Consider the following 26138-nt stretch of genomic DNA (forward strand, 5'->3'; position numbering starts at 1 on the left):
GAGGGGGAGGGAAAGGGTGGGAGGGGGCCAGGGGGTGAGGGGGAGGGAGAGGGTGATGGTAACACTGAGGGGGTGGGGTTTGGGGGCGAGGGCGGGGGTGGGGTGGCGAAGGTGCCAGCAAGGGCAAGAACAACTAGAACTCTTAAGTGTTGTTGTGTGAGATTAAAATGGTGCGGAGGAAGGAGTGTAGAAGATAGTGCTATAAAGGAGTAATGGAGAAACTAGAAGTCAGGGAGTGAAGGGGTGGAGATAAGAGGGTAGGAGGAGTAGGGGTGTGGGGATGGAGGTCAAGGTACAGGAGGGAGTGTGTGGGGGAGTAACTAACTCCAAAGGCCCTTTGGAAATCCAAATTACTGTAGAAACTTTCTAAAGTGTAGACATAAAAAGAGTTTGAATGGAGTCACCACACGGTGGAGGATAACGATGCCCTCACGAGACATCATACACTACCATGTCCCCGGACCCTCGCTCCCAGTACCAGAAATGAGATACATTTTGGGGGGACTTTGGCCAGAGAGGTTCCATAGACAACACCAAACACTAGAAGCTATTGGCAATACTATTAGGTAGGTTCCACAATTGGACACTAACACCCTGTTGCTGAAGATACCACACCAGTGGCACAGAACATGGGGAAATCTAGCTGTCACTCAACTGGAAACTCCGCCCGCCCTGGGTGTTTTAAAAATCTATTCCCACAACAGCCCGGAGTCAGCACTACCAGAGGAAAGTAGAGGGAGCCGGTGCCCAAGGCTACTCCCTGCCTAGTGACATTAAGGCTTAGCTGGAACACAGTGTGCCCCCAATCCCATGCTCCCAGCCCTCCTGTCACACTGTCCCTTCAGCACTACTTGTAAGTCCCCTGCCTCTCTCCTGAGCAGGAGAACTGGTTTGGACTGGACTGGACTAGCCTGGAATGCTGATGGTGCAGGGAGCCGTTTAGTCCGATACTTACAGTTTAGTGAGGCTGCGCAGTCCTCTGAAGGCAGAGACGCTCACGGAGTGAATCCTATTGTTTTGCAGGCACCTGTGACCAAGAGTAGTCAGAAAGAAAACAATACACTAGTGTCAGCTTCATAAGATAAAAGACCCTGGCACATGTAATCAGAGGTGTGTGCCAACAGCCTTGTCCCTGGCACTGCTGGTAAACCTCCTTGAGTGTATTTTACTGGAATTAGAAATTGACCTGAGAGGAAAGGGAGAGACAGTGGGATAACTGGCCCAAACTGGCATTTTGCTGTTAAATTCTTGTGTGCTTGGGTCGGTGTTTATTTGCAAGTTGAAGCTATAAATGGAAATAATATCAAGCTGCCCTCCGAGCCTGTATCTCTGCTCAGGTTAGTGCAGCTGTCAGACCTCACCACGGAGGAGGTTTCCTTGTGCAGTGGATTCTCAAAACTGGTCCAAGTGCAGAGAACATGTGTCATAGAGCGTTTGGCTAACTGAGACTTCTCTGCCTCAGCCCAGTCTAAGGCTCAGGGACTGTTGTGGAGGAGGAGGTACAAAGGCTGTAAGAGCCAGAGGTCTGGAAGACAGAGTGTGTTCGGTACTTGACAGGACCACTGCTCATGAGCTCAGGGAAGCCAATGCTCTGCACAAAAGCAAGCCAGTCAATGTTTTAGCATTGGGGAGGGGAAGTGAGGGGGGTCATGAACCCCTGCCCTTAGCTGGTAAGGTACTGGCAGGAGATGGTTCCTAATGTGAGGGAGATCCAGTTTTCTTTACAAGTGAGGGCCCTGGTAGGTTAGCTCTGCTCCAGTGGATGCCCCCTCCCTGACCCCAAGTTTATGTGCAACACAAATTAGACTCAGTGGGTCATTAAAAAAAAAAAAAAACCACAGAAAGAAGTCACATAGCTGGGAGAGATATGGAGGCAGGGGTGGATCTGTGGGCTGAATATGATAAAAATATATTGCATGAAATTCTCAATTAGTAAAACAACTACAAAAAATTGAAGTTGTGAAGCTACACCAATAGGAGCTAAAGTGGTTATTTAGAATTTTCTAGACAAGAACTAATGCAGAGAAAAGCACGCACTGATCACATGGGCCTAAAATCCAGGCTTTTACATTTTCCTGTTACAGATTCAGATTTACAAGTGCTCACATAGAAACAGACAAAAAAGTATTTGTGACATATGATACCACAAATCTTATCGCAAAGCAACCCCAAATCCTAATAAATCAAATTGAGTCGGAGTAATCTGACACCCCTAACCTTGTTCGCAAAAGCTCGTGAGACAACCTGTAAGGGGTTTAAATGGCCAGTAAACTAGATTGGAATGTCCACAGGCTTACAGAGTGACCTCGAGTCACCCTGGACGCTTGGACTCCATACATGACTGCATATTAGAAGGAACAGGACCCAGGGCTAAGCTCTCCCCGTTCCATGCACCGGTGCGCAGTGTTGCAGCCCCGTGGTTGCGAGGGACGATGAAGCAAAGATGGTGGGTCTGGAATCCACATTACTATCGTTCTGGAGACTGTCTCACATTTATATATGACTTGTTAGCAGTAAAAGAGAGAAAGCAATGTGAACGGACTTCAGTTAGTTTGATTCACAGGTATCCCCCTGATTCCACCAGAAAAATGCAGCTACGGAATTGATTCTTTCCCGTGACATGCTGTGGCCCGGTCACGTGGTAGGTAACACATCGTATTTCCTGATACACAGGGAAACTTGAAGATGGAGTGTTGTGTTTTCACCTGTAGTGAGCGTCTAGTAAGCAGCAGATTGCACTGTCTGTACGTGGAGCCAAGGTGTGCCTCTAGAAACCGGGCAGAAGGTTTTGTCGTTAGGCTCTTTGGATTGTTGTTTGAAGTGATTTGCAAAAATTCAAAGGCGTATGCCTATAATTTGAGTACTTGGGACACGGAGGCAGGAGGACTTGTCTTAGTTCTAGGCCAGCTGGATCTTCAGAGTGAGACTTGTTTCAAAACACAAGCAGGGGTTGGAGAGATGGTTCAACAGTTGAGGGCATTAGCTGCTCTTCCAGAAAACCCAGGGTCCATTCTCAGCATCTACAATGTGGCTCACAACCATCTGCAATTCCAGTTCCAATGAATCCAAAGCCTTCTTCTGACCTGCACAGGCACAAGTCTTGCACATGGTGCACAGATAGACATGCAGGTAAAGCACTCATAAACAAACAAACAAACACCAAAATGTTTTTGTATATCTAAATGCTATACAACTGATACCGATGCCATCTAAATATGTGGCCACAAGGGGGAGCTAGATATCAGGAAGAGTCTTGGGGCATGGGAGGATTCAGGGAGTTGCCCTGAAAAGCATTTTTTTTTCTTTTAAAAGCTGAGAAATTCTGAAAAATAGATTGTCATTGGAGTTTTATTTTCGAACACGAAATAAATCTTTTAAAAAGCTATCTGGCACTTTAGAATAGAATAATACAAATAGTTTATTTGTATGAACTAAATAATTTTTCATTTGGATTCCCTCTGGTTCCATCTATTATTAAAAAAAACAACAAGTTTATTACACAGTTTAAACTATCAGAAAGACAGACAAATCTCTGACAACATAAGGCAGGACCTTGGCCTCTTGAGGATTATGCCTTTCTTTTTATTTTGCTATCAGAAGATAAAACTGAAGAATTATGTCTGTCATGAGCACATGATGTCAGAAACATGGACAGACATATTTGTGTCTTTTCACCCCGTCATAAATTACTGAATAACAACACATTTGTAAGATTTATTGTTTTTGTTGGCTGTAGTTGATAAAATAGTTCTGATAGCTCTTTACAGTAGTAGTTCTCAACCTGTGGGTCACACATCAGAAATTTATGTTATGATTCGTAACAGTAGCAAAATTACAGTTATGAAGTAGCAACGAAATAACTTTAATCTTGGAAGTCACCACAACACGAGGAACTGTAGTAACAGGTTACAGCATCAAGAAGGGTGAGAACCAGTGCTCTACAAAATAGCCACGGCAATCATAGGTTCTTCTATTACCAATATTAACGCTTAGGTAAACCCTCAACTCACCACACACACACACACACACACACACACACACACACACACACACACACAGAGGCACGCACGCACGCACGCACGCACGCACTCAGGGCATTACAGGATTATAAAGAGGTTATGGAGGCTGTAATTCATGAGGGCTTCACTGAAGGCAGAGACAGACCTGATAGAGATGGTTAGATGAAACATTAGGAAATACAGTTGGAGATTTGTTGAAGGCAGGCACAGAGACAGTGCCCAGGAATAGGATGGAGGAGGTGAAATGCTAGATTTGGAAGGATGGATGGGCGGTAACCTGAATGAATCTTGTCACTTGTTGGTGACTGTGCTGAGCTGACATCCTTGGGACAGCTGGGAGTTCCCTGTGTGTGGGTCCCTTGGCCTAGCACAGGATGGTCAGACGACAGGTTTAGCTGAGGATGTCTCACTCTCTGTTGGTCTGGTGCTTCAGTGAGTCTGGACTTCATGCTGTGGTCTGAATACACCACGCACCCACAAATCCCCAAAGAACTTAGATAAGGCGATAGATAGGTGGCTTTCTTTCACTTGCAGAAGTAAGTTGCTTATAAGTCAGTGTCTCACGGCTTGTGGTGGGCAGGCAGTGGCGTGTATGCACACAGACCCGATAGGGTTAGTTAGCTTCGTTCTCAGTGCTGTGACAAAACACCCGATAAGGAACAACTTAGCAGAGGGCGGGCTTATCCTGGCTTGCAGTTTGAGGGGATACAGCCCCTTGAGTCAGGGAAGGCAGGGTAGGAGGAGCAGGAGGCAGCTTGCTAGCTGTATCTCCAGCCAAGGAGAGCTGAGGCAGAACAGGAAACAGGCTACAAAATCCCAGTCATCCATTTCCTCCAGTGAATGAAACTCCAACTCCTCAAGCTCCATAACCTTCCACCACAGCGCCGCCCGCTGGACACCAGTTGTTTAAGCACTTGCGCCTAAGGAGTTCAATTCATATTCAAACCACAACCCTGAGGCAGGCTAACCTGCCTCTGCTTCCATACTCAAAACGGAACCAACTGCTGCTGCCTTGTTTAAATGCCCCACTCAGGGCAAGGAACAGGGCAAGGACTTAAGATTCTTTCCCTTGGCAAGAGGAGGTACGGAGTTGGGAGCGTGGCCACACTGTCTTCAATCCTATAGGCGGAGGTATCATCTGGGTGTTTGGAGGAGGAGAGGGGTTTGGAGCCCTCTATCCTTCAGTCCTGATCAAGTGGGGTGATATAAATCCATTCAAAATTACTTTCTTCTAACCTTTCCTGATGGTGCTGATCGCAACCTGCAACCTGTCCCATGGTGTCTCTCAAGCTCTGGTTCCTTCCTGGAAATAGTGGGTCTTTCATTTTGAGCAACATGAGCAGATCGGAGTGCTGGCTGCTGCTGTCCTGAACTGACCGGCTGACCTCTCCTGGACTAAGGTCTTTTCCTGGAAGAGCTCCCACTGGTTCTGAGGAGTGGTTGGGCTCCGGTCCACTTTTTCTTTATTTAAAAACTTTTCCTGGAAAGAGTTCCAACAATTCATGGATAAAGTTTTCAGAGGCCACTCCCATGTCAGCATCCCCTTAGGCCATTTGCTTGATTCTCTGCTCATTTCAACTCTCATATCAGAGACTCTCACAGAGAGAGGAACCTAGATTAGCTGCTGGTGTGTCATCCACATTGTGACGAGGCCATCTAGAGTACACCCTGAAATCTCTTCCCACAGACAGCCCTCCAGGAGAAGCTGCCTACATAGACTACCATGAGCAGAATCATGGGTGTTTTGCTTGGGAGATGGTCTTTGCAAGCAGGAGGAGGTAGTTCATGGCTGATGCTTGGTCATTTGAGGGCTATGAGGTACCAGCATATTCTCTTAGAGGCCAATCTGATGTATACTGTTGAATATATGTCCTGGCTGAACTCTTCGCTATCATACGTATGTGTCGATCAAGTCCACATTTTTCTGATGTGACTTTGGAAATAAAGTCTCAAACCCGGAGAATTGACAGAGTAAGAAAATGCCACCCCTTCTTGCTTTAGTATTGGCCTCAGCCCTCTTCAGGACCAGCATGTTCCAGGCTGTGCAGTGTTGGTTATATACTGGGGATATACTGTTGATTGTAGTGTGTTTATACTAACTCCATCTACTTCTTAAGAAAGTGCACGGGGGCTGGTGAGATGGCTCAGTGGGTAAGAGCACCCGACTGCTCTTCCGAAGGTCCAGAGTTCAAATCCCAGCAACCACATGGTGGCTCACAACCATCCGTAACAAGATCTGGCGCCCTCTTCTGGAGTGTCTGAAGACAGCTACAGTGTACTTACATATAATAAAAAAAAAAAAAAAAAAAGATGTGTGCCACCAAGTCTGGCTATTAAAANAAATGTTAAAAAAAAAAAAAAAGAAAGTGCACATCTGTATTAGTACGCCAAGATGAAATCAAGGTGTCCATAAGCAGAGAGAAGTTCCAGGATGTTTTCTTGATAGTATGTTTCAGGGACAGAGCCTCTAAGTCCAAGAAGTCAATAACTCTTTATGACTCAATCATAGAGTTGACCTAAATCATACAGAGATCACCTTGGATATTGCGGATGTTGAGAATACATTCATGAAGCTCACCTGAAAAGAGGCAAGCAGCCCAGTGCTGATCAGGGCCAAGATAGAGAGTGAACCTCCTCAGCTGAACTTGCTAACATATGGGAAAATTCTGTGGTGGTTTGGATAGGAGTGTCCCCCCATAGGCTCACAATATTTGAATGTTTGGTCATTAGGGAGTGGAGACAGGGATTAAGAGGTGTGGCCTTGTTGGAGGAAGTGTGTCACTGTGGGTAGGCTTTGTGGCTTTAAATGCTCAAGCCAGGCCCAGTGTCCTGTTCTTCCTGCTGCCTGTGGATGTGGAACAATCAGTTGCTTCTCCAGCACTATGTCTGCCATGCTTCCTGCCATGATGACAGTGAACTGAACCTCTGAATAGTAAACCAGCCCCGATTAAATGATTTCCTTTATAAGAGTTGCTGTGGTCATGGTGTCTCTTCACAGCAATAGAATATCGACTAAGACAAATACTTCATGATTTAAACATTTAAAACCAAAAACCCCAAAAAACTAGTGGTGCTGTTTGAAGCCAGAGTCTTGCGCATACTGAGCAAGTGCTCTTCCCCAGAGCTACATCCCTTGCCCACTATTTAATAATGATACTGGATCTTGCTGAAGATCACCACATCTTTAAAAATTCTTCTAAAAGATTGATTTTATTTTTAGTTACGCATGGGGGGTGTGTGTGAGTTGTGTTCATATGTGCATATGAAGTGGGTCTCCCTAGAGGCCAGAGCTCTTGGATCACTTGAAGGTGGAGTAACAGACAGCTGTGAGTGGCCAACTTGGGCTGGGATCTGAACTCTGGTCTTCTGAAAGACCAATACTCATTCATAATTTACATATCTCTACAGTCCCTATTTCTTCTTCCCTTATCTTTTGCACTTATTTATTATATGTGCACGTGCATGCGCACGCACACACACACACACACACACCATTCAGTATACACAGAAGTCAGAAGACAACCTTTGGGAGTCACCTATCTCCTTCCGGGGGGTTGTTCTCAGATCATCAGGCTTGGTGCCTGTGCTGGGTAGTTTTATTCTACTAAATCATATATATATATATATATATATATATATATATATATATATATATTCTGTTACTCTAGAGAACCCTGACCTGTCGGGGTTCACGAATCACCTCACAAACCACATGAATACTAATCTCAGTCAGACAGGAATAGTTTACTGAGCATCCACCCTAGGACTGCTTGACCAGGGCCGTGGTCTAGATTTGAGAACTGAACTATGACCCTAAGTCATAGTCCTACAGGGCTTTTAAAGCCTGAGATCTACAAATATCTGTGCCGAGTTATTCTGCCAATCTGGGTTTATAGGTAGGGGGGTTTCCTTAGGAACGTGTCTTTGTTGTACACTTATCCTGCTCCCACTGTTGGGGTATTTGACTGTGGCAGGGGACTTGCCATTTCTAACATCCACGTCTAACATCCAGGCTGTCAGTTACCCACGTACACGTCTCTTTCTGCCAAGTAGGATGTCAGTTCCTGGGGAGGTCTTGGCAACTTAAACTCTACTTGACCACTACACAAAATAGAAATAATTTCTTATATTGGTGAAGGTTTCTGTCTTATGTTTGGGTTTGTCCCAGAGTAAGATTATACCATAAAAGTTTATACATATATTCAGCAAGTGCTGATGGGTGGTTGGTTTGGGTGGATATCTATATCTATATCTATATCTATATCTATATCTATATCTATATCTATATCTATTTTTATTGACTTCTATCATGATTGGTTTCTAAGGGCACAAAACATAAGAGAATATGTAATCAATTTGTCATTAGAAAGTTTCCTAGCAATAGCAGAAATGTATGAGAAAGTTTCCTTATAATGGCAGGGTAGCCAGGTAACAGTTACCTAGGCCTTACCATTTTACCTAGGCCTTAACAGACTGATATGACTAATACACACTGAGCCATCTTGGTTGCCCTAAGTTTGACACACTTTTCTCTGAGATGAGCATTGAGCTGACCCATGAGAGGGGAAGGCAGAAATACATATTTCCGTTCTGTGAGGCATGGCGGAGGACCCACGGCACACAAGCTCCCATTTATTTAGGGAGGTCTTTCTAGAATGTCTCCTAAGAGACACTCAGAAGCTTTACTTGCTAGTCTTCAGCTAAGGGATAAATACTTTCTCCAGGTGGGGATTGTCAGACTTAATATGTACTATGATGCTGTTACAGAAGTAAACAGGTACACAAGAGTGAAGGTTCACGGTAAGCCCAGAGTTAAAGTTTTCCTTACAGCTTCTGCAGCTCACGGTACTTCCTGAAGCCGTTGGGAGGGAGTGTTCTTATGAAGTTCCTCTGCAGGGACCTGAAACACATACACAGTTCAGTCTTGCTGAGTGGCTCTTCACTTTCATATCTTACTTCTCATTATGACAGTGACGATCCTGGGCTGCATTCTGAACTGGATGCACTATAGCCTGGTTTAATGATGTGTTTTAAATGAATGACTCAGAAAGCCTAACTAGTCACACTTTCTCCAAGTCAGTCTGGGAGTCTGAGCCACCACTAAACCATCTCTCTTCTTACTCCTAGCTTACTGAGACTTCCTTTCCTACCAGCGTTCGGACTTAGCTTCCAAACCGAAGGCAGCCTTACAGTCTTTCTGTGTTTATATTGTGGAAAGAGAAATTGTTAAATATTTGAATTTGGTTTAATGACCCAGGTGAAAGTTTGGTGTGCTCTTAAAAGAGTATTTATCCACCCTTCTCTTCCTTCCTTCCTTTCTTCCTTCCTTCCTTTCTTCCTTCCTTCCTTCCTTCCTTCCTTCCTTCCTTCCTTCCTTCCTTCTTTCCTTCCTTCCTTCCTTTATCCATTCTCTCATTAAATGCCTGTTAAACTCCCACCATGTTCTTTTGTAAAGAGCATCTCTGCCCTCTCTGTGGATGACTGATGATATCTCTTGTCTATAGATTAGAGGATTCTCTCAGAGAATCTTATCCCTATTCCCTAGGGATAAGGAGGCGATTTGTTGTCTATTGCGTTTGTTTGTTTCCATGTTTGTTTCAAAGTGATTAGTTCAGTGTGTTGGGAGTTTTGGAGGGTATATAGGAGAATATGGAGCTGATACATTTTCCCCTTTTCATGCGAGATTAGGACTCCAAACACTGTGTGAGGAAGCACACTTAATATCCCTAAAAAGGGGTACAAGTGAGATTCTATGAGAACCCCCAAGCACTCTTGAGTGGAATGGTTTGAATGCAGGTTGGGAGGTTCATTTAGGAACTTACGAGAAACCTCTCGTGTAAAGCTGGATCCTTATTAGCACATGCCTAGGGATTCTAAACAAATTCTTTCTAAATGATACAAGTGAAGAGGGATGGATATTATTTTCATTGACCAGGAAAACCCCACATACTTTCATCATGTCAAATATCTTTATATCTTGAATTTAGACACCCTGTTTGGTTCTTCACCAAGCATTGTATACAGTGTGTGCATGTTGTACGGAGGAAGCACAAGCCAGGGCTCTCCTTTTTACTGGCTATGTTCAGGGATCTAAAAGTCAACTCTCAAACAAAGTTAACATTTATTGAGCTGGAACAAGGTATAAATATTTATAGCTACCTGTGTTTGCTCACCTCACTCTTTAGAATTTATGTGAAACATTTTCAAAAAGCCTTGACTTCAATAAACACTCATTGGATGATTAGCTTCTTTGATATTTTACTTACATGTGACTTAGGCCCTTTCTGACATTTCCCTACAATAGTTGCAGCTCCAAATCTGGAAAAATGAACTTACTAGGGAAACGTGTGATATTTAGTCTTGTAATGCATTTACACTAAAGCCTAGAGCTTTTTACCCCCTCTGGAACAGAACAAACAGACTGGAACAGGTGTGAAGTAGAGCCAGGGATCTGCAAGAAGAATCTATATGGACAGCTGGAATCAAGTGGTTTAGTTAAAAGTAAAAGACAATGCTGTATAACTGTATCTATCGGTATATATAGAGTCAGAGTTGCAGTGTGTGTGTGTGTGTGTACAGTCCTGATATGAATTCAGGACCCTGTGTGTATTAAGCAAGTACAATATTACTGAGTCAATACTTCAAGTCTGATAGTACTGTTTTCTTTTCTCTTTCTTTGTTTCTTTCTTTCTTTTTTTTCTTCAGAAATAGCCAAATATTGTAGATTTAAACCTCTGAGCATTACACCTACAACTACGAATGCCTGTTGAATATTTACCAAGCAACCTGTTCAAGTTAAACTGAAATAACAAATCTTAACAGCGGTGTTATGATTGTTCCCATTTACTGGGACCTAGCCTTCCATTCTTCCATCAATCTGAAGTCCAGGGCAGGTGCCCTGAATCCACTTTATAGTTTCTTCACTTGTCTTCTTGTAGAATATGATCTTAGGTTTAGTTTTTAACTCTCCTTCCATCTCTCCTCCCTCCCCCTTCCTCTTTGCCTCCCTCCCTCTCTTCTTCCTTTCCTTCCTGGGTTAAAGCTGGCTGATACATATCTAATTTTGTATGTATGCCATAATAATTTATAATAATTTATCTACATTATTTACTCTGTTTTCCCCCACCTCCATCCCTCTAGCATTCTTTCTCTGTTCCTTTCTTTCACAAAGATTAGTTGGTTCACTGGCAAATAAATTCCAATATTACTTGTGGGAAATGAAAAAACAACAACAACAACAACTGAAGTTGGCTGCATCAGACTTTCATTTGGATTTTGCAGTAATTTGATGAAAGTAGTGGGGTTGATAATTCTCTCTCTCTCTCTCTCTCTCTCTCTCTCTCTCTCTCTTTCTCTCTCTCTTGTTAGAAACAAATTCGTAGAAACTCTTTCTAGGACCTCCATCAGCTTCTTTAGAGGAACCATTACTTTTTTCTCTAGCAGGACTAATTACTAGGATAGGCTTGGGAGGTGAGAAGGGAAGGACACAGAGGATGCTTCCTCTTCATCTAGGAAATGTCACTTCCTTCAACTTCCCTCAGAGAGCAAGCTTTTGTGGATGGCATTCCCCTGGGTCTCAGGGTATGTTCCCGGACTGAGGTCCCCTGGGTAACATCCAGATTCTGTGAACTTGACGGGCTCTGCTGCAGCTCCTTTACCTGGGTGCCAAGCATCTGAGTTGCCGTGTAGTTGTTTGAGAAAGGCAAGACTTGCCAACACCTGAATACTCAAGGGTTACTCTTACTATGTCTGCGTGAACCAAAAAGCCAGAGTCACAAGGTATTAAAACACATGGATGAAGTCCCCACACCAACAAAACCCAAAGCCCAACCAACTCAATTAAAATATACTGAAGTTTCTATTTTCCATTGAGGTCTTTAAAAAAAAAAATCTGGACCAATATGTGTGCTTGTGTGCTGCTGAAGTCTGGCCAAGTCAAATAACCATGACTGGAAGGTTAGCATCACAAATGCTGAGCTCAGCAGGACACTCTTTATACGACTCTTCCTTTTCTTTTCTATATGTGAGTCTGAATTGTGTATGAAAAGATGACAACATCAATATGACAGCATCAAAATGTGATTTAGAAGTTAATTTAAATATGAAGTTCTGGGAATATTTTTTCCAATTTATTTTATTTGTTTCTCTTTATTTGTACACAAGCATACACGAAAACTTCCTTGTGTGTAATAAACTCCAAAATAGCTCTTGCAATAAGCACCGAATAAAAATTCTGTGTAATGAGAAAGCTGTAAGAAGTAATTGTTTAGCCTTACCCTCCCCACCCCCCAGTAGCAATTGAAACGGATGGCGTCTTTTGCTTAGATGAAATACTGTGAATAATCAACACTTCACAGAGTTGTTTATGAAGTAACTTAAGGTGAGGTCTAATATTTAAAAGCATTTCAAGCCATGAGTGAAAAATTCATTATAACTGATTTAGGGAGGAAACCGTCTTTGAACCAAAAACGCATTCTTAGTTATGACCCAGGGTTGGCCCCAGGGGTCCACTGAAGCACTATTCAGCCTTATTCAGCCTTATTAAGGACGAGCCAATCTTTGCTACTTACATTACAGTCACATTGGAAGAAACTGATGGGACAGCTCGTAAATTGGCTTCATCACAGTCAAGTTCTAGATCTCGGCACAAACAATGCATGGGCACAGAGCCAACCACTGAACAGAGAGGAAGCGGGAAGGAGTAACAAAGTGGGGGGCCGGGTGGGAGGGGGGACGAAGAGAAAGAAAGGCAGAGCCATGAGTATTGCCTGCTATGCAAGTCTATCATGCTTTACCTAAGCACTTGGGTGAATGCTTTAAATTAAGGTTCCACTGTTTGCTCTGAATTTAAGGTCAAGACCAGGCCAGCCTAGCAGTAACATCAGATAATATACACGGCGAGGAGCCGATTCCTCTTTCCTTCTTTTCCTTTTAAAATGATTTTTAAAATGTGTGTGTGTGTGTGTGTGTGTGTGTGCTACCATGAGTGTAATAGGTGTGTGTGTGTGTGTGTGTGTGTGTGTGAGTCCATGGGTGCCCCAGAGAACACCGGATCCCTTGCAGCTGGTGGTGACTGGTTACCGGGGCCTCTGCGGATGGGAGCTGGGGAGCCAGACTCTAGTCCTTTGCAGGAGAAGCAAGTGCTCTTAACACTGAGAAATCTTTCCACTCCCATCTCAGATGTTTGTTCAGATAATGGAATGCTGACTAACATATGGGTGGGGAAAGCAAGGAGTTTCCTGGATTTCTCACCATCTTTTAAGTTTTCCCTAGACATAGGAGATAATGAAATGGCTTGCATAGTGAGATGGACTAGTGACTGGAGCAGCAGGAGCAGAGGAGCCATCTTCCCTAGTTTGTCTATTGGTTTTGTTTTAATAGAGCACTGACTTTTCATTTGTTGCAAAATGAGTGAAATCTTCTGCTTCTCTCATCAAAAGGAGAAGTGATTGTGTGTGTCTGTGCATGTGTGTGTGTGTGTGTGTGTGTGTGTGTCTGTCTGTCTGTCTGTCTGTCTGCGGAGGGGGAGGCTTTTATGTCCATTTGAAAGCTTCTGTTTGATAATAAGTACTGAAAGTAATAAATAAAGTCTTTGGTGGGAGACTAAATGATTTTAACCAGAAGCTAGCAACAAGGAGACATAAGCACGGAGTGATAGGCTTTCCTCCTTTTGAAAGGGTTTTCCCTGTACAGCTCAGGGCTGAGAGCACAGAACCCTGCCAGCAGCTCCCGCTTGTCCTGCAGAGTTTTAAATGAGCTGTTATTGTTTAAAAATAAGCAAATCTATGTAAAGCATTGCAATTTTAGTGTCTCGGAAGAAGTCAGTAGACATGGATACACATGTTCCTGATTGACAACAGTTAGAAGTGGTTTCTCTCCTGCACCACGGCACTGAATATTTATAGCTGTAGCTGCTGCTATGTGGTTCCCAGCACCAGGAGTCAATAGATGATGGGGGTGGGGTGGGGTGGGGGAAATACACTCACTGTCTTGGAAGTGTCCATTCTACAGCAAGCAGAAAACACACTGTAGGAGTTACATGGATTACAACTGCTGCTAGACTACTTAGCTTTGTGAATGGGAGGGCTCTAGGAGATTCTAGACCTTTTGAATCCTATCTGTAAGATGTTCCAGCCTCACAAGATGGCCAAAAGTATACATCCCATTCTTCATCTTCCCAACCCCCAGTATCAGTGAAACTAGGTTGGGCAGAGAAGCATTCGTCCCACAGTGAAGTTTTAGGAGTTATTCAGACTATCTGTGACAAAAATCCTCTCAATATTTTAAAACTATCTTTTGAAAAACTCCTGGATGCTGTCATGCTCCAAAATTGTACGTGTTCTGCAGAATGTGGTGACACACACCCGTGATCCAGAATTTGGGAGGCAGAGGCAAGAGGATTGTGGGTTCAAAGGCACCCTGATAATTTAAAAAATATATTTAAAAATGTTCATGTAAGAATTATAACTGGGTTAAAAAAAGGATTACTGCATGAGCAGGTCAATGCTTATAGCCAATGAATACATAATTTCTCTCTCAAATCCTTCAAAGTTAAACTTTGATTATGCATTGGCTATCTTACATATGGTGCTTTCTATGACATTTCTCTGAAGAGGTGACTTTAAAATGTGGATTGCTCACATTCTTTCAAGTACGTGAAATATTTTTGAGCTGATCTTAGGTTCATTTTTAACATGAGGAAAGTGTTACAACAGGAACCTTAATTTAAGTTTCACCCCACTGTTACTTCATGTACTGCTTGAGATGTTTAATTTAGCAGTTGTAATCCCCACTCTAAAGAAATCTAATTAAAAATTGAGCTTTTTGATGTCTTCTAAGCATCGACAAAAAAATTACCCTTGTATTGATCTCGATCCATCACTGATTGTGTAGTGCCATACTTCTTGAATAATTATTTGTGGCAAATCTCTTCCACAGGGACAGACTAGGCAAAACTGGGTTCTTTTCTGACTCCCTCTGTTTTCCCCTGCTGTTTTTGCTTTACAAACTGTAGTGTGAGCTATGACAGCTGCCATTCCCTCCTTGACCGTAATGGTCTGAGCTTTGGATGCAGCTGCTGATTCATTCTCTCTCTCTCTCTCTCTCTCTCTCTCTCTCTGTCTCTCTGTCTGTCTCTTTTTCCCTCTCCCTCTCTCTCTTTCTTCCTCCATTTTCCCTCCCTCCCTCCCTCCCTCCCTCCCTCCCTCCCTCTCCCTCCCTCTCCCTCTCTTTCATTTTGTCTCTTTCTTCCTTTCCCCTCGTTCTCTCCAGTGCTTTTGGACACAGGCTCCCACTGTGTGGCCCAGGATGGCCTTGAACACCAGATCTGCTGTGCAGGCTTCTGGTGCTGCTGACTTTACGCCATTGTACCACTGGACATCTTATGTTTGACATATGTGCAGGCGTGCAATATTAGACCAAATGGAGCTCTTTCTTACGGATTTTCTTTTTTGCTATTACCTTCTTTTGCCATTTAACAATGTCTTTTATAACTCGTTAATGCGTATTGATGACTTAATTCTGTTAATAACTATACTTTAAATTAATAAAATATTTATATGGTAAGACAGAAGATTCAATTCAATTTATTTTTGGATAGGGTTCGGTGAAATTTTAATTTAAATGTAAGAAATGAAAACAGATAAAATACAAAAATGAAGTTACATTTTAACTAAAATATTTAGTTTATGAATTTGTAATATATTAATAACAATGCTATGCTTCCAAAAGGTTTTTCAGCAATATTAGGAATTAAACCTAGAACCTTATACGTGCTAGGCAGAGAGCTGTATCACCAGCTAAACTTTGACCTTTCTGATGATCAAATTATTTGACTCCCCACCTTTGATAGGCAGGTGTGATGCTGACAAAGGTTGCCCGTATGACTCACGGGAGAGAAGGGCATACCATTACATTGGGGGTTGTTGGTAGTCTTTTGATCTCATTTGAGTAGTGAAGACAAAGACATGTTATCAATGTGAAAAGCTAAACTTTAGATTCATAGTAGAACAACAAGGAAAAGAACACAGCAAAAGGGTTGCCCCTCCCCAAACCCTTGGTTTATGAGTAGAGTTTTGAAAATTACAGGTCCCAGGCACACATGTATATTTGCAGGATTTATTAACTAGACAAAACTTATTTAAAAGAAATTATTTTAGTACTGATTCCTATTTGAAAACATGATGAAGCCACTCTCCAGGCTTTCTCCCTCCCACACTGCAGGCACTACCTGCAAATGCTAAGCAGGGACTGCAGGAGCGAGCTGTAGTGAGCAATGCTCTCAAAGGCCTGGGCTTGGCGCCATGTCTGGAGACTGCAGGCGCCTTTCGCGTGTAGACGGGTAGACGTTAAGACCTAAGACGGAAGCAGCTGCTCTGCCTCTCCATTTTCTTGTTTTCCCTCACTGCACTGTTTTTCTTTCTTTCTTTCTTTCTTTCTTTCTTTCTTTCTTTCTTTCTTTCTTTCTTTCTTTCTTTCTTTCTTTCTTTCTTTCTTCCTTTCTTCCTTCCTTCCTTCCTTCCTTCCTGTCTGTCTGTCTGTCTTTCTGTCTTTTTTTTTTTAAATCATATTTTTAAAAATTGATTCTTTGGGAATGTCACACCATGCACTCCAGTCCCACTCATTTCCTAGCCCTTCCGTATCCACCCTCCACCCTTGTAACCTCCCCCATAAAAAGAAAATAAAAATAAAATTAAAATTAAAAAAAAAAGAAAAAGGAAAAAAAATCACCTCTGATGGCCAAAAGGACATTGATAAAATAGCAACCCTGACACGGACATTGATTTTGTTTGCAATACCTGATTTGATGAATTACTCTTAAAAACAGGATTCCAAATTGAAGTTTCCTTTCTTAAGATGCTTGCAACTAGAAAACCATACTTGACTTTCAAAAGCAAACATTTAAAACAAAATGTTGTAGCCAAAAGGTAAAAGCATGGTGTTTTACCAGGACCTCATCAAAGAGGGGCCTCAGCTGCATGGTTACTTACAGCATTCGGAAGTTTCTGCCTCAAAGGAGTTAGTGGAAGCCAGTTTATAGTAATTAGCAAAATATTTGTCCAGTTGCAGAGACCACCCATTGTTGTCTCCTGAAAAGAAAAATTCAAAAGCGAAGAAGTTAAAAAAGAAAAACAAGCTGATATATTTTGCTATCTTGGCAAAATAGTTCCTCTAAAATAAGGCAGTGAATCGTGAAGGTAGTTTGCTAATTATCATCAAGGACTGGCTATGGGTGTGCGTTTCTGTCCCCAGACGGAGGCCTGGGGTGGCCCCAATCTCCATGTTTATCAAGCTCTGTAGTAGCTTCCTGCAAGTCCTATTTACCACACTTGAGCCAGTGATGGTCATATATGCTGCAGTGTGGTATATCATTCGTTCTTCACTTTGTTTTATGTTTCCCTAAACCATCTTCATTACCTGAAACTGAGTCTTGAAATGTCTTTATTCATCTAAACTGGTTTTGGAGATATACAGACATGGATAGGTGGCTGTGGTGGCTTGAATGAGACCGGCTCCCAACCATTCATGCTTAGTGTGCAGTTGGTAAGTGGTTTAGGAACAATTAGGAGGTGTGGCCTCATTGGAGTAGGTGTGGCCTAATTGGAGGAAGAGCATCACTGGGGGTGGTCTTTGAGGTTTCAAAAGGCCACACCAGGTCTAGTGTCTCTTCATCTTTGCCTCTGCCTTCAAATCAGGATGCAAAGTCCTCAGAGCCACACCTGTCTGCTTCCCTCCATGATGATCATAGGCTAATTCTATGAAACTGTAAGCAAGCCCCCAATTAAATGCTTTCTTTTATGAGTTGCCTTGGTCATGATATCTCTTAGTAATATTAGACAACCGAGATGGGTAGGATGATTATACTTAACGCACAAAGCAGCGGGCTAGAGAGGTGTCTCAGTTGGAAAAGGGCAAATACGATAACCCGAGTTTAGTTTCCAGAATCCACATTAATACAAACAAACAAACAAAACCAAGGACCAAAACCAAAATTAAACAAAACAAACATGGGTGTGGTGGCATGTTCTTGTGATTCCCATATTAGGGAAGAGAAGACAGAAAAAGTGAATATAAGGAAGAGAGCTGACTGGAGAGAAAGGCCGTACTGCAGGCAGCAGAGCTGGAGAAAGCGGCCACTGGAGACTTTTGGAGCTCAGACTGTTCCGTCAAGAGCTCTAGAGGCTGAACATGGAACTGAATGATTTGGTATTTGGCCTGTTGGTCTTTGGTCCTGCTCTGGTCTGCTCCTTTCTTGCTATGGAGCTTCTCTGTTAGAATGGGGGCAGTTATTCTGTGCCACTGTATATTAAAACTCACGTGTAACTTTATAAAAGTTAAGGCATTGGCTCTAGCGTCGGAAGATGTTGGACTTTTAAATGATGTTGAAACTGTTAGAACCTGTATAGACTTTTGACGTTGGAATGGACTAATTTCTGTATTATGGGATGGCCATAAGTCTACAGGGACAAAGAACAGACAGTTATTGCCTAGCATATAATTAGGTGTCAAGCTGGTAAGGTGGAAACGTGTGATAGTTTATACTGTCAACTTGGCAGACCCCTCGGTCACTAAAGAACCAAGGTTCCGGGCATATTTGTGAGGGATTATTGGACTGGGTTAGTTGAAGTGGGAGGACCCCCACTAGATGTATGTAGAACAACTACAGAACTAGGTTGGGGCTCCAGGCTGACTTACTGAAAGAAAGTAGGCTGAGTATAATCACTCATCACCCTCTGTCCCCTCTTTTTCTTCAGCACTGAGGACTCAATCTATTCCTGCCTATGAGGCCAATGGTCTACCAGTCACAACTCTGTGTGTCTTGACTGTGGATACGATGTGACTGGCTGCCCCAAGCCTCTGGCCACTGGGTCTACTCTGCTCTAATGAACCGTACCCTTGAGGACTAAACCTGTGTTTGGTTAGTCACATTTGTCAGATAATTTGTTGAAGCAACAAGACCCTCCTAAGACTTGCACATCCTCTCACGGAGTCCTCTGAAGCTGTGAGAGGAAAAGCAAGCTTGGTTATATGAACAAGCAGACTAGGGTAGAGGACTGTGTGTGTGTGTGTGTGTGTGTCTTTGGATTGAATCTATAGTGTGTCCATGTGTGTCTGTTAGGTTTCGAGGTCTGTGGCATTAGCATTTCCCCTTTTCTAGACTTGGCTGTTTGTTGACTCCTTTGTGAACATTTAGTTCTATTCTTTTAATTAATGCAGAGGCATTGAGGAATTGAAATTTGAGTTTATTATTATTAGACTTGAGGAAAGTGTTGAAATTTATAGTGTTACCAAAAAATTTTCAGAATATATTTATTTTTCCGAGTAGCATTGTGAGGTGCTATTATGTATTTATGAAAAAAATGTGGAAATAAATGACCCACTGGTCTCTGGTGATATTGAGGGGCTGCTGTTTCCTCCTTTTTTCCTCTTCTCCCCCCCCTTTCCTTCCCCCCTCATCCCTTCTCTCCCTCTTTTCTTTCTTCTTTTGATGTGGTACTATAGATCAACTCAGGGACTCACAAACACACACACTAGGCTAGTGCTCTACCCAAGTCTGCTTGTTCTTACAACCAAGGTTGCTTTTCCTGTCACGGCTGCAGAGAGGACTTAGTGAGAGGATGACCAAGTCTTAGGAGGGTCTGCAGATCTGACCTTTCAGGCTGCGGAGCCTTGTGTAATTGTGGTCCTGGGTGGCTGCAGCTCACCTGGTCAGATATTCCTAGTCAGAAGCAGTGTGGGGGTGGGGCTGAGGGGAAGCAGGTGATAAGGCAGCTCTCTGGAACACAGGGCTGTTTAGTAGGTGACATTTCCTTGCTGCCAAGAGTGATAGGCATGCCAGTGACTGACACGATGTTATTTGCAGTACTTCTTTAGCAGGTCCTATATTTAACTCAGCTTTTTTACAAGTGGACTATTTTAAGTTGTCGTATTTTTACTATACACTGTGGAGTGACTTAGCATCGTGGGCTTGGTGCCCTTTTGTGGTTATTCGTCTCTCATGACTGCCCTCTTGCCCTTCTTCTGATTTAAGGCATGCAGTGTATGTGATTATCTTAGTTTCCTTACTGTTGCTCTGTGATAAAATACGCCGACAAAAGCAAGTTAAAGAGAGCTTATTTTAGCTTCCAGGTTACAGCCCATGGCTTTGAGGAAGTCATAGCCACACAGGAGCTTGGACAGCCTGTTACACTGAATTAGTTCATACCACTACCCCAGCTCTCTTTCGACGCCTTTACAAGACCCAGAATACTTTGCCGAGGGAATGGTGTCATTCCTCAGTTAATCTAGTCTAATAACACCCCCCCCCCATGGTCATGCTCAGAGGCCTATTTATCAGACAGTTCTAGATTTTTTCCCAGTGACAATTGGCATTGGCCATCACTGTGGCCTTTGTTTCGGTCAAACAAGTTCAAATGGTGTAGTTATTCAAGTCTTGTTGCTTGCTCTATCTTTCTTCTTCTTCCTCTTCTTCTTCTTCTTTTTTTCTGTTATAAAACACCCTTAGAGGGGATTTTGCTGGGACACCATCTTAGACCAGGTGGACTGTTGGGGACAAGCACCCACAGACAGTATTGACCTTGTAGCAGGTGTTACTGAAACATTTATGTCCCCATAAACCCCACCACATGCTGTCTGCCTCATAACAGGTATAAAAATGTCTTAAATATTTACACTCTCATCATACTCCTTTATGGAGTCATGGGGTAGAAGAACTCTTCTGCAGGGGACAGTCTGAGTGTAGAGCTGGCCATCGGGGAAGGGACGGCAATGCCATCTATTATTGTTATGGTTAGCATGAGTAGTATGGGGAGAGGGAGTGGGGTTGGTGGATGTTAGAGATGGGGAAGCCTGAAGCCCGAGTAGTGGTGGAAGAACTGGATACAGATGAACTGCTAGTGCAGCACAGGGGTCACTGAGGTACAGTCATTAACCATGGTGTTGGTGGACTCCGTGTTCATTTTGCTGAGGATTCTTCCCCTTCAGTGTGAGTGACTGTTGTGCTGGTGAACTTCTCAGAGGTGACATTGCTGGGCAGCATGCACCATTATGGAGGGGAATCCCTGCACATCTGCTGTTCATTTTGAACTTCTTCCTGTCAATTTCGGTTACTGCTAAAGCTGAGCTGCTGTAATGATAAATCCATGATAGGCTCACGATAAAGTGTTGTGACTTTAAACCAATTGCCATGTCTGGGATAGTGTCTTTAACACACTGAGTGGACACTTGAGGTTGGAATGGAGCCATTCCAATTCTTTTTCGCTCTCATTCTTCTTTTCATTCTTTCTCACCTTTCTCTCCCCCACCACACACACATACAGAGAGCAGTGGCAAGAACAGAAAAACGTGAAGTCAGAGCAGCTGCAAGGAATTTTTGACTAGTAGAAACAGTACAAACCTGCTTATTCTTCTTGAGATCTGGACACATATTTTGTAGAAATTTCTCTTGAAATAGTAAAATATTCACAGAAACAAGCCTCTTGGTAATTAGTTTTTTACCTTCTTTTGCTTGCCAAGGCATTTTCTCCTTCCTAGGCTTTACTTCCTCCCAGCAGAAGGCAGGCACACAGAACTCGAGACATGCGGCCAGAATTGCAAAGTTGGAGTTAGCATTTTTAAGAGAACAGCTTTTTAGTATTATGTGTTTCTATATTTTAACTCATATATGCTTGATATTTTAAGGATACACAGTTTTTTCATATATTAGTAACTATTGCAGGAATTTAATTCTCTGCTTTTTTTGGGAGGAGATCTAGAGTAATCTACAGAGCACTTTATATTGAAAAGAGTTTGGGGGAATACTCACGAAATGAGTGGAGTACTTAGATATATGCCAGTGAAGGAAAACCCAGTCTTCTTTGTGCTAATAGACTTTAGAAATCAAGACATTTTCAAGAACATAGACTTCTTTGTTACAGTTCTCATCTATTTTGCCAGTGTGGGGCGTGGGAATCTGCATTTTCTATAGTATGGCTGGGTTTTAAGTCAAGTTCTTGGGGGAACAATTTGATATTATTGTATTTTCAAAGTGAGCCAACTCTTTGATAGTGATTGCTTTTGAGGGCAGTATTCTTCTCACAGGGTTGTAATGGGGAATAAACCTGATGCCCTACATAACAGTCCAACAGAGGAAAAGGAAACCTTAATGTTACTACAACCTAGTCCTCCTTGAAGTTTGCAAATAGTTCTACTGAAAGAAGAGTAGTAAAAAATGAGAACAAAAACCAACTAACTAAGCAACAACAATAACAACAACAACAAAACCCAAAATAACAAACCAACAAATTCCATCAGTGTCCTGTTTCAGTAAGTCTAAATGCAACAAGAAGCATGAGCATCTAAGGCTCCAACTTCAATGAGTGTGAATCAGATAGAATCCCAGACAAAGAATTAAACAGAATGAGAATTAGTTGTACAAAGAAATGAAAGAGCAACAGACTCTTGAGCGAATTCCAAGAGAATACAATCACATGAATGACAAAAGGAAGTCAGCATGGGATGCAAAGTAGAATTCAAACAAGAGATAGAAACACTGAAGAAGAACTAAACTGAAACACTGAAGAATTCTATGAGCCAAGTGGAGAAACTCAATAGAAAAACCTCATCCGAGCTGGAGAAATGGCTCAGTGGTTAAGAATGAGTGTTGCTCTTCCAGAGAACCTGAGTTTGATTTCTAGTCAGGTGGCTTACAACCACTGGTAAACCCAGTTCTAAGAGATCCAATCTTTAGAACATTATGAAAAGAGAAGATCTCAGAATCATGAACATAGACAAATGATAAGAGTTTATTGCAAAAGGCATTAGAAAATAGTTTCAATAAAATTATAGCAGAAAATTCCCTAAATTTAAGGAAAGAATGCCCATCCAGGTACAAAAGGCAGTGAGGATACCAACGAAACAAGATCAGAAAAGAATTTTCCTACATTATATTAGGAGAAGGATTAACTATCCAGAATAAAGAAACAGTGTGGAAAAATATTAAGAGAGGAATACAGAGCCACATATAAAGACAGGCCCATCCCAATAGCAGTCGATTTCGCAAACAAAATAAAGCAAAGCAAACCAAACCTTTAAAGTAAAGAGAGCTTTGAATGATGTTATTTCCAGCTCTAAAACACAAAAGCCAACCTAGACTATTATACCCAGAAAAACTAGCTATCACTATTGAACGGAAATGAAAAAGTTGGCCACTATTGATAGTCTGCTATACTCATAGATTGATGCCTAAGCCAATTGTCATCAAAGAGATTTTGTCCATGAACTGATGGGAGCAGATGCAGAGAACCAGAGTCAAGTCCTAGGTGGAGGCAGGGGGACCCTTCAGAGGAGGAGCAGGAATGTTTGTAGGAATCAGAGAGGTCAAGGAAAACAGGAGAACATGGCCCACAGAATCTACTAAACAGGGCTCATAGGGCCACCAAGAGACCCTGTATGGTTCTGAGCTAGGTCCTCTACATGTACCTTACAGTGTGTAGCTTTGTGTTCTTGTGGGACTCCAAACAATGGGAATGGGGATGTCTCTGGCTCTTTTTTGCTGTGCTTGAGAACTTTTTCTTCCTCCTGGTGGCCTCTTTCAGACTTGTTATGAGGGTTTGTGCCTAGTCTTATTGTATATTGTTATGCCATATTCAGTTGATACCTCTGAGAGGTATGCTCTTTTTGTTTTTGTTTTTGTTTTAAGGGGAATGGGGGAGGAGTGGATTTTGGGGTGAGGGGAGTGGGAGGGATGGGAATGGAAGGAGTAGAGATAGGGGAAACTTCAGTTAGTATGTAATGTATGAAAGAATGAAAAAAAAACAGATAAGGGAAGAAATGAGTGAGATGGAAAGGAAAAAGACAATACAAAGAATCGATGGAACCAAGACTTAATTTTTCAAAAGTTAAAATTGACAAATCCTTAGCCAAACCTAAAGAGAAAGGGAAGATTGAAATTAATAAAATGAAATTTGAAATGGGAGATGTATCTTAAAACTGTGTATTTCGTAAAATAGGAAAACTTAAAAGAAATAGATGAATTTCTAGACACATATGATCCATTAACTTAATCTGAGACAATTTAAAATGAATCTGTAAGCAGCAAGACTAGAATATGAATAAAAAGTTTCCCAACTGAAAAAAAGTCCAGGTCCAGATGGATTTCCTGCTGAATTCTACCAAATCTTTCAAGAGCTAACACATTTGCTTCTCATTCTAGTCCAAAGTAGAATAGGAAATCTACCAAACTGCATTTAGTGAAGCCAGTGCTATACTGATATCCAGATAACGAAACAAGAAAAAGGAAGAAATGATAGACCAACATCCCTGATGAGCATAGATGCAAAGATTCTCAATAAAAAAAAATACTTGCACATTTCATTCAAGAACACATGGAAGGGTCCTTTACCGTGACCAAGTTGGTTTTAGCAAATAAATAGACTTCAAAAGATAAAATACAAATGATCAATAAACATATGAAAAAAATTTCCACCTTACCAGCCATCAGAGAATGTACACATCAAAACTACTTTGAGGTTTCATCTCACCCAGTTAGAATAGCAGTCATTAAGAAAACAAATAACAAGTGCTGGTGAGGATGTGAACAGAAGGGTAACTTTTTACTCTGCTTGGGGGAATGAAAAGTCATTCATCTATTATAGAACGTACTAACAGGTCTCTCAAATCAAGAGATCTACCATATGTCTCAGTTACACCACCTTGGGGGTATAGCAGAAGGACCTAAAGCCAACATAACAGAAATGCTTGTACATCAATGTTTACTGCAGCACTACATGCAATCACTGTGTTATAGCGCCAAGGTTAGCTGTCTAACCGCAGACGAATGTATAAGGAAATGTGGTTTATGTACACACTGGAACTTTTTTTAACCACAGAGAAGAAAAGCTGTGCCACATGCAGGAAAATGAAGACACATTCAGATACCATTAGTGAATTAAGCCACCTGCAGAAAGAAAAATATTAAGATGTTCTTTCATATTTGCTTCCTAGAATTTCTATAGATACATAAAATCACACTTGTATAAATGCTGTGAAAGTGGCAGTGAAACTGTCTAGGGAAAAAGAGTAAGGAGACAGTTGAGAAAACACAGCATGGGGGTTTGGGGAGATGTGTTCCGTGCGCAATATATACTGGTATAAAAATGTCTTTCAATAACACAGTTCCATCTACAATCAATATACATAATGAAACATATTTTAAAAGCATATAATATGTATAAAGTCTACTGAACATCACAGGTCAGCACATAGAACACTCGAGATTACTGGATTTTTTTCCCCTACTTGTGTATGGCTTGACATCAAACCAAGGTTTACTGCTACTGCACAATATTATAAGATAACATTAGACATACCACTGGCTTGTGAAATGAGCAAAATTCAGACTTCAATGTGTGTTTTTTAAAAAACCAAATGTATATCACTTTCACACTGTTGTACAGTTGAAAAGTTGGAGCAAACTATTGTAAGTCAGGACTGCTTACATAGGCCCCTATATACTTTGGAAGTCTGCCCTACATATTTCAGAGGTTGATTCTGGGTTCTCTGATGTTTGGATTTCTCTGTAGAGGTGATGAGTACATGGTAAGTGCTTTATAGTTATGGAACACCCAACACTTAATTTTGAATAATCAAAAATTGAAAGACATTCCCATTGGAGAGGAACCTAAAATAAAGCAGGGTGTGATGCCATCTTGTGTTAAATGGTCTGCGCCTTCATTAAGATGGAGGAGTACATCTAATAGTCTACAAAGCATACACCATATTGGTTGAAGAACAAGTAGGAGTTCATTACTAAGATCTGAACTTATGCAAACCAGAGCATTCTTGGTGCTCACATAGTCATTCAACATTCAGCACACATTCTTGGCAAAGAGTGGAACATCGTTTTTCAAATAAAGTGATTATCCTTAAAAAGAGAGATGCCCCAAACTACTGGCATGAGCCAAGGGATGTAGAGTGAGTTCAGCAGTTTGTCAAAGCAGTTGTACGGAGTCTCTTTGAATTTTAACAGCAACAGTAGTTTGTTGTATGGAATGAACATGCCTCTGTCTGTAGTCTTAGTGACACCAGAGGCAAATATTTGAAGACACCAGGGAGTGTGTCATTATCCTGGGCAGCTTTTAA

The 26138-nt window shown here is 41.9% G+C and overlaps 1 protein-coding gene across 2 annotated transcripts in view; it reads right to left on the reverse strand.

Moving 5' to 3' along the window:
• Positions 1-26138, reverse strand: part of Rxfp1 (relaxin family peptide receptor 1) — a 388551-nt gene that overhangs the window by 27763 nt on the left and 334650 nt on the right. For both annotated transcript variants that reach the window (XM_029475590.1, XM_021158615.2), the window contains exons 3-6: positions 17009-17107; positions 12590-12695; positions 8848-8919; positions 956-1027 (exon numbers count right to left, since the gene is read on the reverse strand). In XM_029475590.1, the coding sequence (XP_029331450.1) occupies positions 956-1027; positions 8848-8919; positions 12590-12695; positions 17009-17107 (349 nt within the window). The remainder of the gene's footprint in view (positions 1-955; positions 1028-8847; positions 8920-12589; positions 12696-17008; positions 17108-26138) is intronic.

This window comes from Mus caroli, chromosome 3 (assembly GCF_900094665.2).
Source record: "Mus caroli chromosome 3, CAROLI_EIJ_v1.1, whole genome shotgun sequence".
NCBI lineage: Eukaryota > Metazoa > Chordata > Mammalia > Rodentia > Muridae > Mus > Mus caroli.